This window comes from Borostomias antarcticus (genome assembly GCF_949987555.1).
Source record: "Borostomias antarcticus genome assembly, chromosome: 19".
Taxonomy (NCBI): domain Eukaryota; kingdom Metazoa; phylum Chordata; class Actinopteri; order Stomiiformes; family Stomiidae; genus Borostomias; species Borostomias antarcticus.
The window spans coordinates 3,660,322-3,670,489 of record NC_140252.1 but is presented as its reverse complement, the minus strand read 5'-3'; the positions used below and the strand labels follow the sequence as shown (position 1 = coordinate 3,670,489).

The 10,168-nt window shown below is 48.8% G+C and overlaps 4 protein-coding genes across 4 annotated transcripts; 1 reads left to right on the top strand and 3 right to left on the bottom strand.

The window, feature by feature from the left end:
* Positions 1-655: 655 nt before the first annotated feature.
* On the bottom strand, positions 656-1,732 carry LOC311321577 (putative nuclease HARBI1; the record flags this gene model as incomplete). The annotated part of the gene is made up of 1 exon (XM_084453572.1): positions 656-1,732. One exon carries the CDS (start codon positions 1,730-1,732, stop codon positions 656-658), a length of 1,077 nt encoding a protein of 358 aa, XP_084309698.1.
* Positions 1,733-4,282: 2,550 nt separating this feature from the next.
* LOC311321828 (histone H3.2) lies at positions 4,283-4,693 on the bottom strand (the record flags this gene model as incomplete). The annotated part of the gene is made up of 1 exon (XM_084453843.1): positions 4,283-4,693. One exon carries the CDS (start codon positions 4,691-4,693, stop codon positions 4,283-4,285), a length of 411 nt encoding a protein of 136 aa, XP_084309969.1.
* Positions 4,694-4,965: 272 nt separating this feature from the next.
* Positions 4,966-5,352, top strand: LOC311321838 (histone H2A-like; the record flags this gene model as incomplete). Its single annotated transcript, XM_084453853.1, has 1 exon — positions 4,966-5,352. One exon carries the CDS (start codon positions 4,966-4,968, stop codon positions 5,350-5,352), a length of 387 nt encoding a protein of 128 aa, XP_084309979.1.
* A 1,169-nt stretch (positions 5,353-6,521) lies between these two features.
* LOC311321791 (histone H1-like) lies at positions 6,522-7,151 on the bottom strand (the record flags this gene model as incomplete). Its single annotated transcript, XM_084453807.1, has 1 exon — positions 6,522-7,151. The coding sequence occupies one exon, from the start codon at positions 7,149-7,151 to the stop codon at positions 6,522-6,524; it is 630 nt and encodes a 209-aa protein (XP_084309933.1).
* Positions 7,152-10,168: the final 3,017 nt, after the last annotated feature.

Genomic DNA, 10,168 nt, shown 5'->3' with positions numbered 1-10,168 from the left:
TTTTACTGGCCATGATCTCAGCTTCCTTCTCCGCGAGCCGAAGTTTAAGTTTTCAAGAAGGTTAGCCCCATTGGCTATTAACACGGAGACAGGTATTGGATAAAGCGACAAAAGCAAAAGGGCGCCACTTTACGGAAGGTATAAAAATCCGACCGCCGTTATCTCACACCACTGAGTTACTAAACTACTTCTATACTGAAAATGAGCGGAAGAGGGAAAACAGGAGGCAAAGCAAGGGCCATTAGAAGAAAGACCAATAGAGAATAAGTAACTTGGGTCCAAACATATTTTATTCTTAAGATTCAAGATGTGTTTGGTGTAAATGCTGGAACAGGTTGTCATTTTCCGGGGTGGGGTTGTTAGCCCCACGCCCAACCCCCAACCTGGAGGGCCAGGTGTTGCTTTTCGTCTGGCCTCTACCTGAAACCTGCCCGGCATGGTTGAACCTGCTGGGGGGGTTACCCCCCCCGCCGGTATAGCCTTCATGGTCATGGAGACACACAAGCCTTCCCACCACGACAAGGTAGCAACACATGGGAGGGACCTCTATCCCGAAGCCTGCCCGGCATGGTTGCACCTGCTGGGGGGTTACCCCCCCGCCGGTATAGCCTTCGAGGTCATGGAGGCACACCTGGGGGGGGGGGGGGGAGGGGAATCAGGCAAAAATGTTGATGAGGTCCTGCCTGGCCTGGAAACCCGCGTTGTAAAGGGCTGCACGCTCAGGCAGAGGGATGTCACCGCCGTCGTCATCATCACCATCCTCCTCCTCCGCCGCCATCAGACCTGCTCGTGCCCGGATGTTGTGCAGCATTGCTGTGACCACGATGACAGCGCAACACTTCGCAGGTCTTAACTTCAGCCCCCCTGAAGACCGATGGATGCACCGGAACAGATGTTTCCACCGGCCAATGGTGCGCTCCACCAGGCTCCTGGTGCGGCCGTGGGCGGAGTTGAAGTCCCGCTCAGCTGGGGTCAGGGGATCCGCCACAGGGGTGATGAGGTGGGTTCGGAGAGGGTAGCCACTGTCCCCAAGGAACACACCCCTACCATACTCCCCTCTGGCAGCCTTCTGTCCCACACCCGAGTTGGCCCAGATGAAGCTGTCGTGGGTGCTGCCTGGCCACTTGGCGACGACGTCCATAAACAGCCCGTTGTGGTCCACTACCACTTGAGTGTTTATGGCCGGGTACCCCTTCCGGCAGATGAAGGCCTGGTCCCACATGGACGGGTTGGTGACAGGGATCAGGGTCCCATCCACGAGGCCAATCACCTGGGGGATGCCCGCCACGGCGTGGAACGCCAGGTGTCGCGCCAGTGTGTCCTCCCTCGTCGCCGGCATACTGAGATGCGTGCGCGCATGACGCACGAGGACATTAGTGACAGCCTCCACGCTCCGGGACACCGAAGCCTTACTCAGCCCCAGTCCATCTCCCACCACCTTCAGGAAACTGCCCACGGCATAGAACCGTAGGGCTGCCAGGAGCTGTACCTCAGGGCTGAGGGCGAAGTTGCACCTGGTGGCCCTGGTGATGTGGGGTCGCACAATCTCCAGCAGGCTCTGGATTTCCGCACGTGGCAGCCGGTACTTGGCTATGATGGCACGGTCCGAGAGGACATCCAGAGGGCAGAGATTTGTGCGGATGTGATGGTTCACATGAACCAAATCGCTACGCGGACGGCGTCGCCGTTGGTTCCTTTGGTTGAGCACAATGATCCTTTGCAATGCAGCCATGATGTCTACCTGAAGCACGAGTTGCTTGTGACACACTTAAATAGAAGGGAACTCTGATTGATGAGATCAATTCCACCTGTGGCTACCCTACTGTGGGTCTAAGTGGGTGAATCAATTCGCCAGGATATATTTCGGTAGACTATCTGACATAGTATGATGACAGCCAGACAAGCCATGTCATCTTGATTATCCCTTTACATGGGAAAATGTTGTTGTTGTTCACAGAGTTGATTATATTAGGCTATGGATAGTCCCTATATGTCGTTTGCCTCAATAAAAGTAGTCAAAACAACATTTCCATGATGTGTTCTGTAGGCGCCATAACATTTTGTTCATCATTCAAGTTCTTTGTATTTTGTGTACACTAATGATGTGAATCGCGCAGGTAGGATAGATAGATGTGCGCTGTATTGCAACTCTCCTTTTTCAAAGTGTAATTTCGCTCGAATCGAGCTAAAACTATAACGGGATGAACGGAGCGCATCGCCAAGAGACAGCTAACGATGGGGTCCGACCGCCCTTCGTAACGTATCCCTTGGCTGTGGTATACCTTGGCTAAGAAGGCTCTGGGAAAGAGCGCTTCGGCTCCAAGGAAGGCTAACGATGTATCTTCGGAAGGTACATCGTAAGGGCGATTTACGATGTACCTTGGGTGGAGCTGTTTCCCAGAGCCTTCGTAGCCAAGGTATACCTTGGCTTAAGAAGGTTCTGGGAAACGCATCGCCACCTAGAGGTGGAGCTAACGACGTTCTTAAGAAGCACGTAGCGCTACGATGCCTTAACGATGCCTCTGGGAAACGCGGCCCTGAACTGTTAACAACTAAATGTACTGCAGAAAATCTCTCCACTCATGAGGCAAATGTGATCATTATTTTGACCCGTGGGCCTTTGGTCTATAGACAAAATAAAGGTTGTAGACACACCTAAGGGTTTTTGGTCTATTCCCACTTTCTGTCATTGTGATTATAAAATATTTGCTGTCTTCCATGTTTGGGCTCTTGGTTAACTCAGTCAGGCATGGGGCTCAATCTCAGGGTTGTAGGTTTGAACCCCACACCAGCCACTGCTAAGCATTTCATTGGCTGGTAAGTTCCCGTTACAGGAGGGCAGGTCTCGGACCCCTGTACAGGGGTACTGCAGAGACAACTGATTTAACAGTAGTCCATTTTCCGATTCAAAATATATGTGATTGATATTGGTAGGTTTATCATTTGGTTTGTGTAGCCAATGCACGACAACCCCCATACAAAAGACATGGACCCAATTGAGGCTTTTCTCCTTTTTCAATTAGTGAGGCTGACTAACTACATATTGTGGCCCCTAAATGTGAATCAGGGTGAAATGGGATCCGGAGGGTGAGAGGAAACAAGTAGAAATATTGGTGCACTTATCATCCACGTTGGTGTTGGAGGTGTTTACCTAATAGCCTCTGCTCATATCAACTGGAACTGAATATCGGCCCTACTGCTGTTTCTGGACCTTCAGCAGGCAGGCAGGTACTTCATTAATTCCAGAGGGGAAATTGCACTGTTACAACAGCCACATTCAAGCGACATGAAATAGGTTTAGGTCGATGTAATATGCAATACAATATATGGGTTCCATGTAAATACACAGGTGAACTGTATGTATGGATTAAAAATGTGTGTGCCACTGGTGTTGTGGTGCTGCAGCTGAACCTACTGGGCTGGGGACTGGGGACCATCAACATCCACCTCCTTCAGCTCCCATTTGACCTGAGGGAACCGTGGAGGGATACAGTACTATCTCACACTGACTGACAGGATGGAGGTCCGTCTTAGGTGTGCTACAATCTGTTCTCAACTATCCAAATGAGGAGAAGACATAGGGGTTGCCAAAAGACAGGTAAAGACAGGCGCCACAGTCAAAATATATAGTTGATGGAAATCCATACCATATCTGTACCAGAATGTAAGTTGGTTTAACTATAGCCACTAGAGGGAGCTAAAGGGCTTTTTTGTTCTTTGTGACTTTGTTTTTTCCCGCTTTGTGGTATTATGTATGTTTTTTCAAAAACACTTAAATAGTCCACCTGTAACATACCACAACGCAGGAGAAAAAAGACAAAAATCAACCTTAATCTCACTTTGCTCTGGTTTTCCTATCACGTTCAAATAGATTGAACGGCTATTCAATTGTTTAAACCAACAAAGCATGTTACTAGTGTTTGAATAAACCATTTTGAAACTACGTTCATACTTTCTCTGAGGCTGCAACCAAATGCTGGAAGGGACTAAACTCTGACTTTCACAAAGTTGCAAGTTCTCTTCTTGGGTGTCAAAAAAGGCAGTACAAGCTGAAATCCATGGCTGGGCGTAAGGTCAATGTACAAAAATAATTGCATTGTATACGTGGATGTCAAGACGGTGAATGGACAGTGTAGTAGAACTAGCAGTCCAAACTACACCTATTAGGACGCACTATACTGTAAAGCTTACAATAGGAACACATTGGCTTCATTATTAGAGATAATGAGGTGGCTCTTAAAAGAGCCTTTGGGGGATGTTGAAATGATAAAGCAACTCGACTTTAGGCGCGTTCTCCGCGAATGCGGCGGGCCAACTGGATGTCCTTGGGCATGATGGTCACCCTCTTGGCGTGAATGGCGCACAGGTTGGTGTCCTCGAAGAGGCCGACTAGGTATGCCTCGCTGGCCTCCTGCAGGGCCATCACAGCAGAGCTCTGGAAGCGCAAGTCGGTCTTGAAGTCTTGAGCGATTTCCCTCACCAGGCGCTGGAAGGGCAACTTGCGGATCAACAGCTCGGTAGACTTCTGGTAACGACGGATCTCTCTCAGGGCTACTGTGCCGGGCCTGTAACGATGGGGCTTCTTCACACCACCGGTGGCGGGTGCGCTCTTACGAGCCGCCTTGGTGGCGAGCTGCTTCCTCGGGGCTTTGCCACCGGTGGATTTGCGGGCGGTCTGCTTGGTTCTGGCCATAATCTCAGCTTTCTGCTCCGAGAATCGAACTTTAAGCTTTCAAGAACGTAATGTGCCTTTTTTATAACGCCCGCTGCCGTGCGCTGATTGGACAGCCTCTCTGTGCGACATCATTGGCTGGCTATCGCCTCTGTCTCCCCATTGGACATTGACATGGAGCCTGGGATTGGCTAAGGCGACAAAGGCAAAAGAGCGCCACTTTACGCATGGTATAAAACTCCTACCGCCGTTCTATCACAGCACTCGGTTTCTAAAATACTTCTATACTGAAAATGAGCGGAAGGGGGAAAACAGGAGGCAAAGCAAGGGCCAAGGCCAAGACCCGATCATCTCGCGCCGGTCTCCAGTTCCCGGTGGGTCGTGTTCACAGACTTCTCCGTAAGGGCAACTATGCCCAGCGTGTGGGAGCCGGTGCACCGGTCTACCTGGCCGCTGTGCTCGAGTACCTGACTGCTGAAATCCTGGAGTTGGCCGGCAACGCTGCTCGCGACAACAAGAAGACTCGTATCATCCCCCGTCACCTCCAGCTGGCTGTCCGCAACGACGAGGAGCTCAACAAACTTCTCGGAGGCGTGACGATCGCCCAGGGCGGCGTGCTGCCCAACATCCAGGCAGTGCTTCTCCCCAAGAAGACCGAGAAGGCTGTCAAAGCCAAGTGAAGTGGCCACTGACGTGAATTCTCCCAATAATCCCAAAGGCTCTTTTAAGAGCCACCCACTTCTATCCTTAAAAGCGCAAAGTGTATTTCCATTGTCCTCTGGAATGCGTTTCCATCATCCTCGTGTTCTCCGTTATCTGCGACTACGTGGGCCACCTCCCGAGTTGAGGCACATTCGCTTAGTTATTCCACGGACGTTGCCGGCTGCAGGTTTTACAGCATGTAATACCGTTATTGGGCATAGTTGTATTTCTCTTGGTGGTTTTAATTTAAAACGTGTTTAATTGAAACGCTTCGTGTTGCCTGTGTATGAAGTGTGCTGCATGAATGACCTAGTTTGTCCTCCCTAATAATTAGACGTCCCTTTATAAATAGCTTGATCTCCTCGTAGACTTATACAATAATGGACAGAAAAGAGCAACAGGGCTACTATTAACTACTCCCTCCTTTCCCTGGTGTCATGCACACCATCAAACTACAATGATTGTTTGACCTGTAAAGACCAACAAATAAAACAATTTCGTACCTACCGCTGTGCCACTTAACCCCAACTCAAAACATTGTACGTCGCTTTAGACTTAGAGAGAATGCATGCATGTCTATGGGCGTTTCTCAAAATAACTTTTTACTAATTATTTGAATTTGTAATTTTAATAATGTATAACCCAACAAAGTACGAATCACGTTGGAGCGAGTCGGGACGGAATTTGGCCACAATGCAAAGGGTCACAGCATGGCGGCGATCAGCTCTGATCATCGACTGCGCAGTCCTGATCCTTACGAACGCGCCCACGGCCTGCGCTGCTCCGCCGATCTCTCACTACTCCTCTCATTTCAGGCGCCAAAAAGACAATGTTGAATAAACTACGTGTCCATCTGATCCCCGTACACGCCAGTTGAGCATTAACATGCATCAGATAATGAGATTTACCCTACAGTAGAAATTCATAGCCTCCCATTACCAGTGCTGTGGAAGTGTATTATAATGAAACACCAGCGTGTGCAGCACGTTTTCAGTACCATTAGATTAAGTGCTTTATATCGGAATTATTACGGTTGGGTGTGCGCCCGCGTGAATCCGGTGGCCATACATGGAGATGCGCTTTTATGGATGGGTGGGTGGCTCTAAAAAGAGCCTTTGTAATAGAAAAGAGGACAGAAAAAAGACGTTTACTTCTTCTTGGGGGCTGCCTTCTTCGCCTTGGCAGCCTTGGGCTTGGCAGCTTTGGGCTTGACGGCCTTGGGCTTGACGGCCTTCTTGGGGCTCTTGGCTGGGGCTTTTTTGGGTGTCGCGGGCTTCTTGGCCTTTTTGGGGCTCTTTGCCACCTTCTTAGCTGCGGGCTTCTTGGCTTTCTTGGGAGATTTCTTTGCAGCTGCAGGCTTCTTAGCCACGACCTTTTTGGGCTTCTTGGCTGCAGCGGGCTTCTTGGCGGCTACCTTCTTGACCTTCGGGGCGGCGGGCTTCGTAGCTGGCTTCTTTACCTTCGCCTCGGCTGCTTTGTTGATCTTGAAAGAACCGGAGGCGCCAGTTCCTTTGGTCTGTACCAAAGTGCCCTTGGTGACGAGGCTCTTGACGGCGATCTTGACGCGGGAGTTGTTCTTCTCCACGTCGTAGCCGCCGGCAGCCAGTGCCTTCTTGAGCGCTGCCAGGGAGACACCGCTCCTCTCCTTGGAGGCGGAAACAGCCGTGACGATCATCTCGCCGACGCTGGGTCCCACTTTCTTGGGATTGGCTGCTGCCTTCTTCTTGGGTGCCTTGGCCGGAGCGGCGGCTGCGGGAGCTGGGGCGACTTCTGCCATGTCTATCTTGAGTTTGCTCTGCGGTATCACACACGTACTGTATGTCGGTCCTGCTGACTGTGAGTCCTCGACGCTGCGAGGGGTTGGCCTTAAACGCGCCATGAGAACCGTGTGGACTCAGCTCCACCACCGAGGAGCGCTCGGTTACCAAAATGATGTTCCTCCTGTGTTTTCTCCTGGTGTATAAAGGGCTAAAAATCAAAGTTGGAGTGGAGCACAAGTCCGAAAGCGAATGTGACAGCGAGCAGCCTATTTGTCGTTCGAAATAAAGTGGTTTGGGTAGCGGCGGCCTCGTCTGTTTATTCGCGACCGGGTAAAAACACCGCCGTTGATCTCTCGGATGGAGCCGTGCGCACTAGGTTTCCAGTGGCATTTGACTCCTAAAATGTCTAAAAGTGCTTGCGATTATGGAAAGAAATCGTTGCCCAGTGGGCCAAGTTGTCTGGCAAGGGGCTAAAATGATTTAGGGTACACAGAAGTGGTGCCGATGTTTTTAAACGGGGTCTCTTTTGGGGTGCGTAAAGCACAGCGTTGAAACTGGGGCGGAGACCTGGTCCCTATCTTGCTGGTGTCTGCCCGTGTGTGTAGGCTACCTTTCGCCCTCCCTGGGTGATTCACATTTGGATTCCCAGCAGAATGACTCCGCCTGGTCTTTTTGGACTTTCTGTCGCCTATTACACCTCTCGTCTGGGGCAATGTCCTCGTTTGGTTGGTAGCCTATGCAGTGAAGTGACCTGAGACGCACCGGCTGCGTTACATAGGATTGCAAAAAGTGACAAGCAACCATGACAACACACACGCGTCGTTTTCTTTTTACTGAATTTGATGATGTCGTATCTTTTTGTCTTGACTTGGAAAGAATCTTCTGGAGAAAAATGCAGTTTAAACCAAATTTATTGAGCACGCCATTCAGGTCAAATCCGGCGGTACTGACTTACAGTAGGTTGTATCCGAGTTGATATACTTGGCTTCAAGCCAATGAGCACACGATAAACAAACAATTTTGCATACGAGGGAGGTACATTTACAACTAGTCTTGTAATTGGTCAATAGGTGTCACTGGGCTCTGCCCCCCCCTCCGGACATGGGGGCAGTCTTGGGGTTTTTCCGTTCCTGCTTTGATCACCTGTAGGCTTCCTGACTTCTTCTTCAGAGGTGCCATCTCTATTGTTCCTCAGGGGCAAAGGAATGTTGACTCAGGAAAGGACATGTGTTGTCATCTAGATGTTAAACTAATTAAGTTAACCAAGTTCCTACTGGATTGAAGTTTATTCATTATTCTTAGTAAAATGATTACTAAATGAGAGTATCCAAATGTATTGATGTAATACCGTATAAAAATACACTACAATGACCTTGCTATAAAAACTGTCTGAATCGCATCTTTTTACTGAATTTGATGACCTTGCTATAAAAATGTCTGAATCGCATCTTGAGTGGCTAGGCTATTGTGCCATGAGAATTATAGAGAACGCAGGAGCCCAGTCGCCTAGCCGATCCTATCGCAGCCCATGTAGTGAAGATAGGCCTATAGCCTACATGGAAGGACATGTAGGCGCTTATTGTTGAGTGATATGAGCAATTAGCTCTTTCTGGGCTGTGTGATTTGGGATTCTGAACGAGCCTACCTGATTTGAATAGGCGTGGTCGAGGCAGAATGAAATAAATTTGGCTTAATTTCTAGAAATGTTTATCTCAAGCAAGATTGTGTTCTTGAACACAGTATTTACACCTACAGGGAATAACAAGATAAGTGACTAAGCGCGAACTGCTAAGAATCAATCTCCTATACAATGTTAGACTATTGCTAACAACATGAGTAGAAACTCGAGAATCCAGAGGCGATCAACAGAAGGTGTTTGCTTCAACAAGAGCATACAGTCTCATACAGAGAATACAGTCTCAGTGAGTGTCCTGCAGGAGAGATGCCATTCGCACATAGGCCTAACAGTTGTATAATCTAGGCTATCTGTTTCTATCAGTTGTCACAGGCTGCTTCTATCAGTTGTCACAGGTGGCTTTTCAGATTGATGGTTCATCTTATTATAAGTTAGGGCAGTGCCTTCTGTCCAATACAGTTGATTCAGCTGTCTGGTGCCGATTTACACCATATTGGGGTCACTTTCTGTGGGCCACGGTCATCCCTCCCTGTCCACTCTTCAAAGACTGTTCATTACAAACTTTAGTTTTAATATCCTTTGTTCAAGTCCTAATGTATATGCCTGTCATATGGTCCCTCAATTCCCAATCCTTACGCACTAGGCTACCTTAGCACCCTAGTCTGGTGTCCAGCTTCTGATTTGCACACACAGGGCCTACTCTGCCAGTGTTGACTCGTCCATCATTGAGATACACAGAGTGCATAGGCTATAGTTTATTTCTAAGGCATGTGAAGACTACTTAAACCTTCTAAATTCACCACTGTAGCCTATAGGCAGCTGCAAATAAATCGCTACACTCAGTCAAGCAGATACAGCTATCTACGATGCAATAGTGAATTATGTCTACTGTGGAATAGTTTTATTAGGCTAGGCTATGCAGCCAATCTTGAGATATATGACTGTGAACAAGTCATTAAAAGAATATGGGGAACACGCCTGTCAGAACAACTGGCTGCTGATATCAGTGAGGAGTGATAGCGGTGAGAGCGACAGTGTGCAGTGGAGCTCTTATGGAAATACCCCAAAATGTCCAATGCCAACATGGTGCCCTGGGCTCAATGCTGACAGGACTTTTAGGGGGGTGGAATTTCAGAGGAAACAAGGGAGGCCAAAAACAACATGCTGCACAGGACAGGGCCAGATGGAAGCAGAGAGTCACAGCCTTATGTTCCTCAACGAACCGAGAGGATTAAAAGTAAGTTGAGTAAGGAATAATAATCCAACTGCAGACCGTGTCCTTTTGTTAGTGTGACCATATCTAGGCTACCTAGCAACCTGCTTTGGTGTGCTTGTGGACATATCAGGGTTTGTCGTTTGCCAGATTTTGAGAAAGCTGTCCTGTGATGTGTCATGCTA